Source organism: Trichosurus vulpecula, chromosome 8, assembly GCF_011100635.1.
Source record: "Trichosurus vulpecula isolate mTriVul1 chromosome 8, mTriVul1.pri, whole genome shotgun sequence".
Classification (NCBI taxonomy): domain Eukaryota; kingdom Metazoa; phylum Chordata; class Mammalia; order Diprotodontia; family Phalangeridae; genus Trichosurus; species Trichosurus vulpecula.
In genome coordinates, this window is record NC_050580.1 from 136,427,399 (window position 1) to 136,447,504 (window position 20,106).

At 39.1% G+C, this 20,106-nt stretch overlaps 1 protein-coding gene across 1 annotated transcript in view; it reads left to right on the plus strand.

Annotated features, from left to right (window-relative positions):
• Positions 1-11,738: 11,738 nt before the first annotated feature.
• PGPEP1L (pyroglutamyl-peptidase I like) overlaps positions 11,739-20,106 on the plus strand; it is a 76,932-nt gene continuing 68,564 nt past the window's right edge. The window contains exon 1 of the mRNA XM_036734373.1: positions 11,739-11,841. Within this exon, the coding sequence (XP_036590268.1) occupies positions 11,808-11,841 (34 nt within the window). The 5' untranslated portion in view covers positions 11,739-11,807. The remainder of the gene's footprint in view (positions 11,842-20,106) is intronic.

A 20,106-nucleotide genomic window follows, 5' to 3' on the forward strand; every position in this document is an offset into this window, starting at 1 on the left:
GCTCAGGGCTGTGCAGGGAGACGCAGGGTGGAATCCAACCCTCCCTGACCAGCACCTTTCCCACGGGATCTCTTCATTGTGCTCCCCTTCACCGAGGAAGAGGGCCTGAAGGGCTCTTTTTGTTCGTAATCCTCAAGATAGAGCGCTCAAAAGGCAGAATCCCATTTCTCAAGGTTAATAGCTTTAAATTTAATTCAGCTACTAAGTACCTACTAAGTACCAGAAGCACCGAGCTGCTGGGAATAAAACATGTGATTAAGCCCCCACCCTTAAGGACTTTCCATAACTAAGGAAACCTAGTTTGGGGAATTTGGGAATAAAAAGATGTGATAAAGTTCCCCCCACCCCCCTTAAGGACTTGCTATAACTAAGGAAACCTAGTTTGGGGACCTCCCTTCTGTCCGGGCTTTGCTATCATAGTATTAACAACCACTCTCAGTGTACCATCTCTTTTCTATACTATTCTGGTTAGATGCTTAGTATGGTAGATTTAGAGCTGGAAAGGGCCTTTGGTTTTTGTCGTCAGTGATAGTCCACTCTTCCTGACCCCATTTGGGGTTTTCTTGGCAAAGATTGTGATACCTGAGTAGCCAGCTATTGCTAGAAAAACCCTGCCCCCAGCCACTAACTGCAAACCCCAGTCCTGCTGTTTGGCGAGTGACTTGGGCCCCTAAGACATTTCCAAGGAATGTAAGCTAATTACCAGGAAAGCCTAACGATCTTCCTTTAACTAACTGAGTGGGCTGAGAGACAACTCTATCTCTCTTCTCAACAAAGCCAGCTGGAGCATCCCTCAGTCTGCCTATGGCCTTGAAGGATGAAAGCCTCAGCCCCAGATATTCTTTTGAATTATGTGACTGTTCCTAGCTCTTATCTCATGAGTCATGTTGTGGGATGTATGGCAAACTGGACGCAGAGGTCCTGGGTTGTAATTCCAATTGACACTTTGTCAACTATCTGATATGTTGTATTTACAATCTATTCAGGAGGTTCCTCTAACGTATCATGGTTATCAAAAGTGAGATAACACAGGCTTGCTGAGTCTGCAAAGTAACATATGTAAACTTTAAGAGATAATTAAGCACTGAATCCTGTATTGTCTATATAAACTACCCTCTCCCTTTAAACGTGGCCATTGACTTGGGAAGACCCCAATGGCCGCCGGCTAATAAACTTCTCCATTCAAAACTTATACTCTGTGGCGTGTCTCACTCGCTTCTGGTATAACAGATGCTGCAATAGTTTGCCGTTTCTTTCTCCAGCCCATTTTACAGATGAGGAAACTGAGGCATACACGGTTAAATGACTTTGCCCAGGGTCACACAGCTAGTAAAATAAGCATCTGAGGTGGGATTCGAACTCAGGAAGATCAGTTTTCCTGACTCTGGGCCTGACTCTCTATCCCACTGTGCCACGTAGCAGCCTTGTCTAATCCACCACAACAAACAAGTGAGAGCCAGAATTTGAAGCCCAGATAGTATGGTGGTGTGGGAATCGCAGTGGATTTGGATACAGGAGACCTAGGTTAGAATCCTGGCACTGCCACTTTGCTGCAAGTGATTTAACCTCAAAATTTTAGTTACCTCGTCTGTAAAATGAGGCAGTTCGCTTAGACCACAGCTAAAGGCCCTTCTTACTTTTAAATCTGTGATTCTAAATCCAGTGCCCTGCCTACCATACCAAACTGTGTCTTTATACTTTTCAAAGTTCTTTCCCATTCACTATTCCCATCTGATCCTCACAACAAGCCTACACGCATAAAGACTGGTATTGTTACTTCTGTCTGCCAGAGTAGGAAACTGAAGTCCAGAGTTTCAGCATCTGGTACTGACCAGAGGTGAGACCAGGACAAAGGCCTTTGGCCTCTTAATCTAGTTTCCTTTTCTGCGTTCCCAAGATTTCTTGTTACTTCTCCTAACTTGTCATTCAAGTAAGGTTACCTTCTATTTCTCTCCCTTCTGCTGTCTCTCTCTCACCCTTTCCTAGCTTACTCTTTTATTCCATTTTTTTTTTCATTTCCTTTTTTTCCTTTTTCCAATGTCTCAGAGCCTCAGGCCGGTTGATAGGTGTCGCCTTTGTTTTCCCCATTTTCTCAGAAGTACTGAAAACAAACACAACAGAAAGGAGAAGCTGTTTAAGAACCAACCACCATTTGAGGGTTGTTGTTGTTCCCTCATTCAGCCGTATTTGACTCTTCGTGACCCCATGGACCATAGCACACCAGGCCCTTCTTCAATCCGAGCAGTTCATCTTCTGGTGCCACATCTTTTTTGACATTTTAATTCTGTCCATGGGGCTTTCCTGGCAAAGATACTGCAGTGGTTTGCCATTTCGTGGATCACATTTTGCCAGAACTCTCATGACCCATCAGTCTTGGGTAACCTGGCACAGCATAGCTCTTAGTTTCATTGATCTATGCAAGCCCCTGAGCCATGACAAGATAGTGATCCAGGAGGGGTCTTTGCATTTGAGGGCACTTGTCACAGAAACCTGACTGATTGTACACAAACTAGGGCTTTTCTAAGCACATGAAGTACGGGTAAATCAATACCAGAAACAGGAAATCAGTTTTCACAGAACTGGAAGGTTACCACTTTGAGCTCATCATTGTGGGTCCTCTTTCAGTGGTACAAATGGAAACCCATTCATGCCTTCTCATCCAAGGCAGCTGTGGTCTAAATCATTCTGTGAATTCTTCACAGGGGGTTTCCTCAGAATGTATGTTTTAATTTATTATTAATATCTCATTAATTGTCATTAGCATATTGAAAAGATATCTCAAAGTGAAAGCCATCCTTTCAATATGCTAACAATTAATGAGAAGAGATTGCTATTTTTAAAGGTTGAACAGTCTTTTTTTTCCTCAGAGCTCCAAATAGTATTCTATTGCTGCAAAGTATACTATGGTCTCCAATCAACCCTTCTCCACTTTTTTGAAGCTGTTTCTTCCGAGTGGATGTAGCTGGAGGCCAAGGAGGAGCCCCTAGATGTCTTGTCCACATTGCACAGACATAAAGATTCCCCTCTGTTTTACTACCAGAGGCCACTCGTTGTTGGCAGAGCCCTCTCAGAGTCGGTGGCTTAGCCTTTTCCATTCCTAGCCTCCTGGATATAGATTGCTATTCCATGGCCACACCACATCTTCTGACACAATATTTCTGGCTTTGTGGCATTACTCTTACTTCCCTTCTCTCGGATGCCCCACTTCAGCTACACCCACAGCTCCATACACAGTTGCTTACATCTCCTGCTGTTACCCATTCTCCACACCTACAGTCTAGTGGAGATGGGCAGCAACAAGCATATGCTGGCTGTGTTCCAAAGATTCCTGTTAGCTCTCCTAACTTGCTATTTGAGTAAAGTATTACTTGCAGAAGCATTGTTAAAAGCTGGTATCCAAACTCTCTCTTTTGTCCACCCTCTCTCTTTGCTTTTCTCCCTCCTTCTCTCCCTCTGTCTCCTTCCTTTATCTCCCTCTCTCTTTCCCTTTCTCACTCCCTCTCTTCCTCCTCCCCCCTCACCCTTTCTTCCTCTCCCTCTCTCTCTCTCCCATTCTCTCCATCCCTCTCTCTCTCTATTCCCTTTCTCCCCCATCTCTCCATCCCTCTCTCTCTCCCCCCCTTTCTCTCTCTCTCTCTCTCTTCTCTGTCTCTCTGTCTCTCTCTGACTCTCTGTCTCTATCTCTCTCTGTCTCTCTCTTCTTCCTCCTCTCCCTTTCTCCCCCTTTTTCTCTTTCCCCCTCTGTATTTTTCTCTCATTCTCTCTCTCTCTCTCTCTCTCTCTCTCTCTTCCCCTCCCTCTCTCTCTCTCCCCCTTTCTCTCTCTCTCTCTCTCTCTCTCTCTCCCTGCCTCTCTCTCTCTCCCTGCCTCTCTCTCTCTCTCTCTCTCACATACTGTAGGAGGTTATGCACAATCACAACCCTGTAGAATTATAGCTTGAAGTTATTATTGTTTAATCTCCTCACAGGTACCCAGAATTTTGGGGATTCAGTTTTTTTTTACATTGTCTATCAAAATATTCCTAGTTGCTATGGCAGAATTCAATGAGGGCTTTTTGCATGGCTGATTGAAGTTTTCATTTGCCTCCGATTTCGTGTGTGTGTGTGTGTGTGTGTGTGTGTGTGTGTGTGTGTGTGTGGTATACTCTGAAAACAAGGACTTCACTATCATATAGCAACTCCAGGGCACTTTTTAATAATGATGGTGGAGAAGGTTCATAGCCTGTTGAATTGAGAGTTTCTTAAAGAATCGTACACAGGATAAACCAGAAATGCAATCGGTAACTAGAAAACAAGACTAAATTCCTTCAATCAATAAACATTTATTAAGTACCTACTATGTGCTACACACTGCGTTCGGCACTGGACCTAGATTGAGAACAGGGCCTATCTTTTACCTTTATTTGTATCCCTAAGTGACTGGCCCAGTATCTGGCACATAGTAAGCACCTAATAGATGTTTGACTGACTTCCTCTCCTGCCACTCTCCTACTCCCTTTTCTCCCTCACTTTCCCTCTCTTCACATCCCTTTTTTTTCTTCACTTATGCCTAAGGGCTGACAGTAACTGCCTCCATTAGCATATATTACTTGGCCAGGTCCTTCACAAAATCTCAGAGTTGGAAGGGGTCTCCAAGATTTTCTACTCCAACCGGAACTTCATCAAGAGTTTCGTGTACAACATAGCAAACAATGGTCATCTAGAGTAAAAAGGAATCCACTCCTCTTAGCCCATTCTGATTTTGAATAGTTTTCATTATTGGGAACTTTTTTTTCCCTTTCTACAAGCCTAAATTCAGCTCTTCACAATTTCTACTCAGTATTTCTAGTTCTTCCCTGTGGAGCCAAGTAAAACAAGACAAATCCCTCTTCTACATGACAGCCCTTCAAATACTTAAAGATGCTTATTCTGTCTCTGTCCATGCTAAACCAGGCTAAATTTCCCAATACTTTCAACTCATCCTCCAATGGCATGATTTTGACTCTCTTTATAAATCTGATCATCCTTTTTAGATCTTCTCCAGCTTATCAGTGCCCTTATTAAAATGCATTGCCTAGAACTATTTTGGAAGAGTATGAGGGACCTATCACCCAAAGGGATACTGTCCCTGCATTCTATGCCTCTGTTCAAACAGAGTAAATTCACATCACCTTCTCTGGCTGCCCTTTCATACTGTTGATTCGTATTAAGCTTATGATCCACTAAAGTTCTTAAATATTTTTCAGACAAAAACTTAGGTATAGCCATACTTTTCCTGTTTTATGCTTGTGACTCTTACTTTTTTTAATCCCAGGATAAGACCTTATGTAACACAATATCGTAGCTTTTAAAGAGCTTTTAAAATACTGACTCTCTCCACCCAATGTATTAACTCTTCCACCCTTTCAGATTTATATAACCTGAAAATTTAATAAACATGCCATTTATGCCTTCATCTAAAAAAATCTGATAAAATTTTAATTAGTGTAGGGTCCAGCACATATTCCTGCGGAACTAAAGACTTCTTCCCAGCTGTCATTAAATTAATTACTCTTTGAATGGCTTGCCTTCTCAAGGAGAGGGAAGGAGGAAGAGAATTTAAAACTCAAATTTTTTTGTGTGTTAAAAAAAGTTTATTTGTAATTGAGAAAAAAATTAAATATATGAATATATTTGGATCTGATAATTCACCCATTTTTGAGTCCATCTAACAATGCTCTTGTTTAGGGGACATGTCTTCATCTTTTCCATAGCAGTCCAAAGATTTGCCACAGTCCAATCTCTAGGTTGAAAACCTAGATCCAAAATCCAAGTATTTCCTGACTGACTAGTTAGCATTGCTATCAAATGTTCCTGATGAAGCTCTTTGTGATCAACCATTCCTTCCTTTTCTAGATGTCTAACAACCATTCTTTTAATAATATTATCAGAATCCTGCCAAGAATCAAAGTCAAGTTCACTGGTCCATAGTTTTCTACTCCCTTCACTTTTTTCAAAAAGCAAAACAAAATTTGCCTGTCACAATTTGCCCTTGCACCCTCCTTGTTCTTTACTGTCTTTCAGAGATCACCAAAGAAGGTAGCTAAGCAATCACATCTATCAGGTCTTTCAGTGGCATTGGAAATAATTCATCCGAACCTGATAACTTGAGCTCATCAAAGGTAGCTAGGTTCTTGTTCTTGTAATATTTCCTTACTTATCTTGTTTATTAATCTCCTATTAGTCATGTTTTCTGGCCCTCTCCTATGCAAAAGTCCTTTCCAAGTAGAGAAAACAGTCAGTTGATAAACATTTATTAAGCTCCTATGTTATACCAGACACTATGCTGAGCAGTGGGAATATAAAGAAAGGCAAAAGACAGACCCTGCCCTCAAGGAGCTCACAATCTAATGAAGGAGACAACATGCAAATAATTATGTACAAACAAGGGTATATACAAGATAAATAGAAAATAATCAATGGAAGGAAATTATTAGAATTAATAGGAGTTAGAAATGTTTCCCATAGAAAGTAGGATTTTAGCTGGGACTTGAAGGAACCTGGGAGAGCATTTCATGCACAAAATGCAAAGGAAAATTAAAGCCAAATATCTTCACCTTCTCTTTGATACCAATCATTGTAGTCACATTACCCTTAGCCTGTCTTTAATCTGTCTCTGTTTTCCTCTGAATTATAGCAATAAAAAAAAAACCAAAAATCTTTTTTCTTGTCCTTTACTCTCATAATCGACCTCCAGTCATTTTGACCGTTGGTGCTCAAGATTCTATTCTTGCAGGTCCTAAGATGCTTTTCTTTTCATTTTCCATGACCTGTTTTTGCTTTTTTCTTCTGAATTTGTCCTTTTAAAATCTAGCTAGGTAGATGGGTGCCCTGTGCAGTCACATCACTCTCTTGTGATAACTCCTTTTCCTCCTCAATGGATTTCTTTTGTCTACATATTTACATCAAATGAAGTTTTGGATCCCTGATTCAAAACTAAGCCCCAGGCACCTTTGTTGTGTCTTTACAAAACATCCTAATATAACTCATCCATTTAATTACTCACGTCATATCCAAAATTGCCCTAGCCTCACCATTCCATCTCTCACCCCACCCAGACCCCCTCCAACCCCCCCACGCCCCCTCCCATCCCACCCTCCCCCAAGAAAATGTTAACTCATATATCAAAGACTGGAACATTTTAACAGTCAAGAACTCCTCTCCTCTGTTTCATAGGCCGTTATACAAAGGGAGTGACAAAAAGTTCAGTTTTTGCTTCAGGAAAAAAAAAAAAAACTTCAGCTGGCTTCATCTATTTTTCTGGGAATTTCTTCAGTGTTAGGAAGAACACAGCTGTTCTAGGAATGTCCCAAGTATTTGTGAATTTCCTTAAGCAAAAAGCAATAGTCAGTCATCATATCTGCTACCAAATCTCGATAAGTAAATTGAGCCTTTTTGCTAAAGTTGTTACAATATAGGAAATAAAAATGAATAATGTTCTCTTAGTGGTTTGGGTGTAATTCTGGCAATAGAAACGACATGTGTTTATCAGAAACCGGAGAAAACAAAGTCTCAACGAAATATAACAAGGCCGAGTATCTTTCTAAAAAATGAGAGATGTGAAACTATGAAGAAAAATATTTGAACATTTTCAAATATTTATCTTCATGCTACTTGTTAATAACAATTGGCATTTATATATCACTTTAAGATTTCAAAAGTGCTTTATCTATATTCTTTCCCTTTATTCTCACAACCACCCTGTAAGAGAATTGCTATCGATATTTATCATCATTTTACAAAGAAGAAAACTGAGGCTGAGAAATGAAGTAATTTGTCTAGTATCACACAACCAGTAAGTGTCGGAGATAAAAATTTTAGCCCATATCTTTGTCATTCCAAGTCCAACATTATTCACTACACTATGCTCTTCCACAATGGATAATTGAGTCCAAGAGGCTGGACTATATTATATGTAAGGTCCCTTGTTATTCTAAAAGTTTATATCTATGACCAAAATTTACTAAACAAATTTCATGTGAAGACTTGAGGATCATCGCAAAGTTGTTCTGTGGCCACTAAGATATAAATTTTTGTTGTGTTGTTGTTCAGTTGTGTCTGACTCATCCTGACTGCATTTTGGGGTTTTCTTGGCAAAGATTCTAGAGTGGTTTGTCATTTCTTTCTCCAGCTCATTTTACAGATGAGAAAACTGAGGCAAATAGGTTTAAATGACTTGCCTAGAGTCACAGCTAGTAAGTGTGTGAGGCCAGATTTGAACTTAGAAAAATCTTCCTGATTACAAGCCCAGTGCCCTATGCACAGGGCCACTTAGGTGCCCTGAGATAGAAATACCTCACCCTGATGTTTTTTTTTAATAGTTTTGAGTTCTTCCATTTATTTCAAAGAATCATTATATTCTCAAAATAGCATTATTTGGAAATCACTTCAAATTGAAAAGTAGTTTTCTGCCTCTAGTTATTTCATACAAAATGGAAGATTCTATTATGAAATCAAAACTAGGCTGTCACTCTCTACAAAAATTACGAATCATAGCTCTAAGATACTGACTTGGTCTGTTTCTCAAGTCAACCTATATCTATTGGTGCTGAAAAATGAAGACAGTATTTCCAAGACGGAATGCTTTATCAGCTCTTTGTGAAAGCCATTTATAGGAGAAAGAAATTAGTTAAGTAGGTAGTAAAAATCAGAATTACTGTAGTTCACCGAATTTGAAAATTCATCTATGGCATTTCAGTCAGAATGTTAGTATGCCTTAGAGGATAAGGTAGTTACTCCCATCAGGGACAAACCCATAGGATCATAGATTGAGAGTTGTGAAGGACCTTGAGTCTCATCAAACACTGTCATTTTAAAGATAAGAAAACTGAGGCTCAAAAAGATAAAATGACTTGCCTAATACTCAGTAGGTACTCCACTACATAGTGCCTCCTTTCTGCATTTCTAAACCTCATTTTACACTTTTATCAACCAATTTCTTAATTTTCTTGAAGAAACTGCCAATATACTATGCTGTTATTTTTATATTAGCCATAGCACTTTTAGTACAAGAGAAAAATCATAGCCAGGGTGTAGGATTTTCACAGGTGATGACCAACAAAAAAGAAAATGTGTGAATCACTGATATTGCCATAATCATAGAGCTCTTTTCTGCGAATTGGTTGACATTCAGACAAATGGTAATTTGGCTGAGAGATGGGAATGGTTGAAGAAGCATTAGCCTACATCATGACGTAGTGGAATTAAGTAATAGAAACTGGAAACTCCGTGATTCTATGAAAAGAACAGCAAACATTTTGAGTTTCCTTAGAATTATTTTCCTTCAACACCATTTCTTCATCAATCACCCACCCTCATATCTCCCAGAAAATAATTTAGCTAATACATTTTAGTTTCATGTGCTACATGTACAGTGCATCCAGTTTTGTTTTGCAAGAGCTGGTCCATGTCAAAGAAATGATACAACCTTTGTAAAGTTTTTTTTTTCTCCCTTTAAACCAGGAAACATCAGTTTGCCAACAAGAAATTCAAATCAAATCCTTCAAAGTTTCATGTTTGGTTCAGAGCTTGAAATAGTTGAGGTTTCAAGGTGCTGTTGTAATCTTGGCGATGCACATTTTCCCATCCCTGGCATGAAAGCTCATTAACTCTGCTTACTTTCTGGTTCAATTAGAAGGTTTCACCTTGCCCACTTAATCCTGAAGTCAAATATGATTACAAACATTTTCTTCTCCGGCGTCTAAACTGTAGTAATAATCACTATAATTTCAGTTAAATACAACATCTCCTCTCAGCTGCCTTCTTTATTCTCAGGCTTATTATATTTCGTCTGCATAAAGATTGTCTTCAACATTAAAGTTTGTTAAGGATCATTTGTTTTTACAATGGAAAAGAAAACAAAGGTGAAGATTTCACATCTTAAAGTTTATATTTACTGAGTACTAGGTCATGGTTTGATTTTCAGAGACCAAGCATGGGGTGGGGTGGGGGGTGCTAAAGGTGAAGGGTGAAAGAAATGGTAGATGTAGGTAAATGGAAATGTTTAATGATAAATAATCAACCATTTTATCAGATTATAACTGTAGGAAACGAGGAAAACTGAATCGTGGAAAAGAGAAAATATTGTGGGGGACGTGCAGACTAAAGTTTAAAAAAAAATAAATCTGATGTTAAATTCTCAAGAACTAACAAATTTGCAACACGATCACAAAATTGGCATAATTAGAGGGGGATTTTAGCACTTCAAGTGTATGACTGATCTGCCTTTAAGCTTATTTGAGCAGCAGACATTCTCAGATTGTTCTACACAAAATAACATTAGCCAGATAGTTCTAGATAAAGTTGACAGTAGATAAAGTTAGGGCCTTAGAGCTTAGAGGATGAATTTTTTTATTTTACTCAGAAGATATATTCTACTAGGCTTGGGTCTTTAACTTTTATTTTGGTGGTAAGGAATGCAGTTCAGATCATAGTTTTAAGTGGTTTGACATAATCCTAGACAGAGCTCAAGAGCACTTCTTCCTCTTCTTAGGATCCAAATAATCCTAACAAATGCCTAGAGAAAACAGTAAAACTAGGCAACCAACTACTTTCACACGTAGATCTCTTTTTCTTATATTTTTCATATCAGATGCAATGCTGGTGCATGAAATTTAAATCCTTTTGCTCCTATGTGAAGAACGAGAAAGCTCTACGCTGACAAGGCCAGGCAGTGGGAAGTCTATGCTGGCAAATGCCAATTCACACCTGTTCGCTACTGTAAATAAGCTTGCAGACCATACCCAGGGACCAATTAAATGAACTAGCCATGTCATCTGCCCATTGTTTTAGAGTCACTGAGAAGCACTGCAACTCTGTTCCTTGGCAATGATCCCAATTAAATGGGTGTACTTTTTATCAGGGGGCCAATTAAGTAGATTGTACTGGATAATCGTATTGTCTAATATGAAGTATGTGGTGTATTAGAACCAACGTACTTCTTTCACATGTGTCTTTCAGGGAACTACATCCTTTCTCATTAACAACCAGATGGAAAAATTAAGACAATTATTTGCATTAATAAGTGAATTTCTTTTAAAAATTGTACTATCTGAAAGAATAGGACAGTATATTATATTCTTTCTTCAGTAAAGGAAATTAGCCCATATGATAAGGTATTTAATATAATCCTAATTTTAAAAAGGCAGAAAATAATTGCTTACATAGCTAAATAAACTACCTTATCTTACAGGGAACAGCTTCAACTGTATCATTACTGACACATTTTTTTTCCTGCTATATTAAGTCCAACAAAATAAAATTAAATAGTAGTATCACAGCTAACATCTACCTTAAAAAAGAAATCAAAAGAGCTCTGGATTTTTAAAAAATGAAATGGCCAAAGAGTGGATTAACAATGGCAAAAAGCAAACAAAAGTATCTCATTGCAATCACATTCTGTTAAGTAAAGCTTCAACTTTGCATTTTGGTATTAATATTTCTAATAGCAAGCAATCAGTTTGCTTTATAGACATTTCTATTTTTCTTTGGCACCATTTTGGAACGTTGCTGAAAACTACAGAAAAGGAGAATTAAATTAAAGTTTTATCTCTCAACAGCGAACACAGTATGCCGTCCCCAACCCAGTGATTTAAGTTGAAATTGAATAGAGTCCAAAATGGTCTCTCTTTGATGAGGTACTTCACTCTGTCCAATAGGAACCAAGACCTTTTGGAATGAAATTAAAAAAAAAAAGTTCCAGTACAGCCTTGGTGACACAGATACAGGAATGCCAGTGCTCTTGTTTGGAATGGAAAAAAGAGCAGATTTTGCATTCTGCAACCAAATTTCATGGATTCCAATTCTAATACGGTGGTTGTGACTGGTAAGAATTTTTGTTTGTTTGCTTCCAATTTGCTGCTGCTTTTAGACAGGCAAGGAATGCACACTTGCCTGATCTTTATCATAAACAGTTCCCTAAAGGGAAAGGAAGAGTGGCAACTGGGCATACTCGTAATCCCCAGTGGAAAATAATTTGCCACACTATTCCCTATAAAAAAGATCAGGGGTTAAAAAAGGTCTTTTTTAACTCTAGAATGTTATACAGTTCTCTCTCTCTCTCTCTCTCTCTCTCTCCCTCTCTCTCTCTCTCTCTCTCTCTCTCTCTCTCTTTCTGACCGTCTGTCTTAAAATCAATAGTTTTATTTATACCTAGACCCGTGTAACCATTACACCAATGAGATTAGAGCTAAATAAAGGTTACCTAGTGGATATCTCAATCAAGAAGATAAGATTGCATCATAATACATAGTCAGGCTCCATAATTAGAGCCACACATGCCCAACCTTGGGGTCTCAATTTCACAACAAGAAAAAGGAAAATCACAGAGAGCAGTATGTGCACTGGCCACAATGCTACACCAGACCATTAAAATGATACATACTCCAAAGAAGCATGCCCAAACAAGCAGCCTCTGCATACACATCGGGAGACTTTTGAGCTATTCAGGGAGTGCTGAATCACACACTAAGTGAGACCTACCAGTTAAAGATCCTTTCCTCTAAAGTTAACTCTTAGAGAATGTGAGGTACTGAGTGCTCTGTCACCAACACATCTGAAGTCAATTCCGAGGACATGTGAGTTGGACATACCAATGAGATCTAACCTATCTTAAAGAGCTATGGTGGATAAAAATTTGTCGGCTTTAAGTTTTTTACGTAGTGATTAGATGAGGGGGTTAGTTGGTAGTTGTGCGTGGGCTGGTAGGATGAAGTGTCCACTTTTGTGCTGTAATGTCAATTAATTAAAAGGAAAAAAATTGGAAAATTAAATGGAAAGTTACTTGTTTTAGTAGTTTTGAAAACATAAGTAATTATCTGTTTTTCTCCTCTTAAACAACATTCACATGAAGGTCCTAAATAAACTCTGTATCTTAACTTTTTCCTAGTTATGAACTCTTCGGTACACAGACTCCATAATTCACATAGTTTTAGAACTTGTAAGGACTATAAGCATCTACCTACCAGATGTATGTTATTCTTGGCATGAATGATTTATTAATATTAAACTGTCATTACATTTACACCTGCCCTGGCAATGTTAACCTATGACCTACTGTCAAGTGCTCGTGGCTGTATGATAAAGCATCTAATAAGATTTAGTGACTTAGGTGTGGACAGTGGCTTTGCTATACCAGAATCCTTTTATTTAAAATGTCTGGCAGCTGCCAGGAGCCAAGCTTTGAATTGCCTTTGTGATCCCTTTACATTTTACCAAAATAATAGGCACAAAGATAGATGAGGGCAAAACAGAAGAACTGGAAAAAAATATCCAGGAACGAGGTAGCTCAATGACCATTGGATAGCATTTAGGAAAAAAAAAAAAACTTGAGAAAACCTTTCAATTCTATTAATTAATCAATTCAATCGTTCAATTGTTTCGGTCATGTCTGAATCTTTGTGGCCCAATTTGGGATCGTCTTGGCAAAAATACTGAAATGGTTTATCATTTTCTTCTCCAGAGTCTCTCAATGGGATCTCTTAATTCTGATTGTATATTTTTGTAGTCCCTATTAATAAACTTCGGGTTAGATGTATGACACGTCCTAGATATCTGGAATTCACTCACTCCTCATTTTTCCCTCTTGGATTACTCTGCTACTGCAAAAGGCCCAACTCGGGTGCCACTCATATGGAAAAGCCTTCTTTGACCCTCCTTGATAGGCTCTCCCCCTCCTCAAATTAGGTTATATTTATCTATTTGTTTATGTATTACATCCCTAGAGTAGAACATAAATTCCTTGAAGGTAGGGATGTTTTCATTCTTTTTTTTTTTTTGTCTTTATATCCCCAGTACCTAAGACAAAAATCCTTACACATAACAGGCAGTCAATGACTGCTTATTCAATTGGAGCATGTTTGTCATGCTCAAATTTCATTTTAACCCTGAATTTTTGAGTAATGACTTACTTAGATGACCATCCCTGAAGAAGGGGAGTAGGGACAGGTTTTAAGCACTACTTTTAAAGGACTCAATGGGAGTCTTTCAGCATTTTTCAAACTATAGGTATGGCAGTTCCAAAGTAGGCTTCCCAGCTTTCCCTTTTTATGTAGGAAAAAGTCCAATCTCTGATACATGTTGGAGATGTTTCTTCCTTTTGAGGTAATCTAGAATGGTGGTTGGTGGGGAGCAAGGTGTAGTCTGCTACTTGCTCATCCAGGTCTATGTTTTTGTATCTTTGAGTTTAGTGATCCTTTGAGAGGGAGTAGAGCATGGGAAGGAAATGTATCCTGACTTAGTTAAGACCAAGAGGATCATGGAGTGTCTTATTTTTGATGCCAAGTTCTATGGGGCCATCTGGGCCCAAATTGATTCTTTATCAAAAAAGTTATATTGGGCAAAAGGGGGACCTTTTTAGATGCTTTTAGAAGTAAAATCAGAATAAGCAATGGGACAGTTAAAACTTAGAGAATATATGCCAATTATCTGGTCAGAACCAGGAGAATAGCCTTGGATCATTCTCTCCTGTGAAGAATTAAAAGCCTCATTAGAAGTGCTTATGCCCCACCACGCCTTCCACTCCCTTGAGATTTTGCATGTGAAGTGCTAAACCAGATTCCAGAGGTGAGGAGAAATATACTTTTGACACACAAAGATCCTAACAAGGCCCTATTATTAGAGCTATGTATAGCTATGTAGAGGGAGAGATGTATGCATGTATATATTCTGTAGCAAGCAATAGTCATTTTCATTGCTTAGTGTCAGGAAGAATAATAGTACTTGCAGTTACAAAATTCTAAGAAGTAAAGCCACACCCATACACAAGTAATAAAGAGGTCATGTAACTATAAAGACCAGACATGGAGAGCATTAAAGAAAATAAGGGTTTTTTGGCCCTAGCACACTACTGTAATAGGCTCCTAATTGGTCTCCCTGGTTCTATTTTCTCCCCTCTCCAGTCCACCCTCCACACAGCTTGCCAAAATAATCTTCCAAGGCAGTGGTTGAACCACATTATTTCTCTGCTCAAAAAAAATGTCAATGGCTCCCCATTGCCTATTGAATGAAATATAAACTCTTCAGCCTGTCATAGAAGGCCCTCCATCCACAATTTAACTTTCACCTACATTTCCAGCCTTATTTCATTCTACTCACTAAGAAGAGTTTGACCAGTACTTAGATTTGGCCTGCTGGTTTGTTCCTCCTTCACCTGCCTTTACGTGATTGCTTAAGCCATACCCCGTGAAATGCACCCCTTCCTCAGTTCTATCCTTCATAGTCTTCAAGGCCTCAGCTCGGATGCTGCCTCCTTCTTGATAATTCCCGTCTTCCAGTTGCTGCCCTCTTGCTCCTCAATTTCCTTTGCACTGTTTGAGTACGTGCTGGATTTCCCCCAGTAGAATGTAAGGTCCCCAATGGAAAAAGAAAAAAAACTTTCATTTTGTGCCTTTGTGGTCCCAGTATCCAGTGTAGATGCTTACCCCTGGGAGGTACTTAATACATTTTCGGCAAATTTGCTGAAATGAATAAGCATTTATCAAGATCCTGCTATGTATATAATGCCATGTATGAGGGCTTTGAAAAATATAAAAAAGAATAAGAAAGCCCTAGCCTTCATGGAACTTATAATCAAGTAGAGTAAATGAGACACGAATAGAAAGGTTTACCACACAAAGTGAAATGCAAAAGTAGTGAGGGTACAAAATACTATGTTAATTCGGATGATGGAGAAATTGCTTGTGGCCAGGTAAAGCATGGAGGAGGTAACATGGAAAGAAAGATAAGAAGTAGGCAGAAATGAAAAGGAAATTATTTCAGATGGAAGGAATGAAAAGAACAGAGGCACAGTGATGGGAGATTAGAGGGTTTGTTTGGCCAGTAACAACTATTATATTGTTATGAAAACCTTAACGATATTTTGGATTTGATTCTAGCTCAAAAGAAGATGATGTTCTTTATAGGAGTTCAGTGTGGCACAATCAGTAAATCTGAGCATTTATTAAGTGCCTGCTGTATGCCAGGCACTGTGCTAGGTGCTAGGGATACAAATACTCAAGGGAAACAGTTCCTACTCAAGGAGTTTGCATTCTACTAGAGAGACATAACATATTCATGGATAAATACAGGCTATATTTTTAAAAAATAAACAGTGATTTCTGCTAGGGAGGCACTAACAAATAGGAAAACCCCTGGACTAGGTAATCAGGGGAATGGATTTCAGATCATAACCATACAACTTACTGTATGACCTTACACAAGCCACTTCATCCTTAGTTTACTTGTCTGTGGAATAAGGGGAATGAACTAGAGGATTTCTAATGTTCTTTCTTGCTCAAAAAGGTCAGCTTAAGTCTAAGGCTGCAATATAACACTCCCAATGTGAAATAATAAATGCTAGTATTATAGCTTGCATGGTAGAACCCTTTTTATCCCCATCCCCACTCTGTGAGGTACAAAGTTTTTTATAAGCATTAATTTCCTCCATCTTCATTTACTTTCTTGGTCAGATCTATGATCTCATCCATGTAGTTTTTCCCTTTACTGGCACAGATATCAACCCCTCCAACTCTTTCTCACCGTGCTTGATTCTTTTCCATGTTTCTCAGTGAGCCCTTCATAGAGGATCTAACCAAAGCATTTGAGACTTTCTTCCAGTTTTTTTTTAAATGAGTGCTAATCTCTCTCCTCATCTCCAGTCCTCTACACCGGGTGTCTGGTGGACAGCTCCAGTTGGATGTCCCCTTGCGCTTCTTATACTTGACATGTACGAAATGAAACTCCATGTTCCTTTCTCAAACTACCCCTCTTGCAAATTTCCATATTTCTGTTGAGGACATCACCATCCTATAAGACACACAGGTGTTTTACCTCATTATCATGCTCAACTCTTCCCTCTCCCTTACCTGACATAGCCAATCAACTGCCCACTCATTAAATCTACCTCTAAAACTTCTCTCACATCTATCCCATTCTCCTCATTCACTTGACAACCCCACCCCCAGTTCATACCCAATAACCTATTACCTGAACTATTGAAATAGCATCCTAATTGGACTTTGGGCTTCCAGTCATTCCCTTTTCCAGTTGACCCTTTTAAAACTGCCAAAATAATCTTTCTAAAGCACAAAAGGGAAAGTAAAGAGAAGGGAAAAGAAAAGGAAGACAATAAGTATTTATGTAGCACCTACGATATGCAAAGTGTGCTAAGTGATTTGGGTTTTGTTTTTTTGTTTTTTGTTTTTTGGAAGTGATTTGTTTTTTACAAATATCTTATTTGATCCTTATAACAGTCCTGCAAAGTAGGAGCTATTATTATCCCTATTTTATAGTTGAGAAAACTGAGGCAAACAGAAGTTAAGTGACTTGCCCAGGATAACACAGCCAGCAGTCTGAGACTGGATTTGCACTCAGGTCTTTCTGACTCTAGGCTTAGCAATCCGTCTACTGCCCCACCTACCTGCCTCTAAGCCTGAGCCTGTTACTGCTCCCTTGCTCAAAAGCCATCAGTGACTCCCTCTGCATAGAGGCTAACATACAAACTCTTCAGAATGGCATTTGAAGCCCTTCACAATCTAGGCCCTGCCTACCTTTGCATGCATTCTACTTCTAGCTAGACTGGCCTGATTACTACCTCTCAATGGCATTCCATTGATCCAGTGCATGAAATGTGCTCTCTCCTCACCTCTGCCTCTTGAAATCCTTAACTTTATTGAGGGATCAACTCATGTGCCCCCTCCTCCATGAAGCCTTTCCTGTTTCCCCTAGTTATTAATATTCTTTCCTTCCTCAAGTTATATATTTATCTGTTGCACATTGCATTCTTTCCTCACCACCAGCACCACCCCTTCCCCTGGATGTAATCTCCTTAAGAATAGGGACAGTTTTTCGTTTTATCTTTTATCTTCAAAACTTAGCATAGTGCTTTGCACATAGTAGGTTCTTAATAAAGGTTTATTGTACCGAATTGGATTTTAATATTTTGAAGGTGCTAGTGCAGTATTCCAGCTGTCTGTCTGTTAGAAAGGAAGCATAGTTTAGAGGACAGAATGCTCGATGTAAAGTTTGGAGACCTAAGTTGGAATCCCAGCTCTGACCCTTAAGCTCTGTAGCAATAGGCAAGTCACTTAGACCTTTGGGCCTGAATACTCATCTGTAAAATGGGGGTAATGCTACTTACTTGCTACCTCACAAGGTTTTTGTTAGAAAAGAGTCTTGCACACCACACCTTAAATCACAATGTAACACATGTGCTCTTATGACCAGTCACTTCTGCTACATGACCAGCTCACCTCTTTCTCTCATCAGCATCCTTGATGATATCTTTTATACAACTGTCTATATGCACATCATCATTGGGAATGTGCTGAAGTTTGCTTTCATCGTGCTGTACGACTTGCTGATGTTTCCAGCAGCCCGAATGGTGTCTTGACCCATTTCCTGTTACCACCAGATTAAAGCAGGAGTTGTATGAGGGCTTGTCTTATTTCAATACTTTATGGATTAATGAAGTCATTGCTTGTGGGCGCCATGGCTGTAGGCACTCCTTCCTCAAAGATCACAGTTCTTCCCTGGCTTAGTAGATCATCTTTATGGGCCTGAGTCTTATCCAACCTATCTATGTTGAGGAGCCAATGCCTGAGGACATGATTAGGTAATCTGAAAAGCTTGTGGACAAATACTTTTATTCCCTTGGGAAACTAGTAGAAACAAGTTATAATCAAAAGTAATCTTGTATATAGTCATCTGGGAGCAGCCTCTTTCATTCATCAAACATTTATCAAGCAATTGTCCCACACACACACATACACACACACACACACACACACACACACACACACACAGAATGCATGCTACCAAAAGGTTAATGAGACACAAAGATATTTTTTAGAGATTACCGCAGTCCTCAAGGAGTATATGATCTTGTAGGGGACCTGAGACAATAGCAACTCATGTTCATGTGACACTTTAAGGTATTTTCTTCAGAACCAGCTAATCAAGTACAGTAAGTAACAAAAATATTTTTAATTCCCTTTTATAGGTGAGAAAACTGAGTCTGAGAGAACTGAAATGATGTAGCTAAGGTCACACAGTTAATGTCAAAGCCAGGATTTGAATCCAGGAATCTGATTCCCAGACTTTGTACTATATTACATTATCCCTCTACAGTATTTGCATTAAAACATCGTGCAAAAATTATACTTTTCCTACATCTCTCTAGCCAGCATGATGCACTGCCAAGAACACTGAAATTGGAGTCACAGACCTTGAACTGGAATCCTATGCTAGTTATATTTAATGTCTGTGTTACCTCAGCCAAATCACTTAAACCTCGCTGGACTCAGTTTTCTCCTCTGTAAGATGAGGAGGTTGGATGATATGACTGCTAAGGACCTTTCCAGTTTTGAATCTATCATCCTATGATCTCATAAGATAAGATGATTTACCGATCTGCGTTGATGGAACAAATGAATGACTGAATAAAGCATTTATTTAGGCTTAATAAGTGCTTACAATGTGCAAAGCACTGTGCTAACCGTTGGAAATTTAAATAGAAAAGTAAGACCATGCCGGCTCTCAAGGAGCTCACATTTTAATGTGGGAAACAATACATATGGAAGGTTTTAGATGCAAGTCAGATGGAAAGATTCTGTGGTACTTAGAATACAGTGGCAAAGCAGATGGTAATGCTTCTTTCATAATGTCATTTTCACTAATTAAATTATATCAGTTTCTGATGTCAGCCATTTGACAATGACAAGAACTTTCTTTTCTGGGTCTTGGAAAGATATGTTTATAGCACCTGCAGGAGCAGTTGCTAGGCTGCGCCTCCACCAGCCGGGATAAATTCTGAGATAAATCTCCCTAGAATTGTGGGTAAGGGCTCTGGGTTGTTATTCCAAAGGCTCTTGGGTGCAGGGTTCTGGGCTGTCTCTGTCAGGGGTTGAAGGAAGATAGTGGTCAAGGTGGTAATGGTGATTTGACTTTCATGGCACCTGCTCCCTCCCACCTCTCCCTCAGGATGCCCCACTGCTTCAGCTAATCCGGCCTGACTGCTCTGGTGGCAGTTGGTTGACAGATAGTGGGAATAGTTGGCCCCTTCTTCACAGGAGTTGATTGCCTGCATGATGACTATGAGGATTCTGCTGGAAGC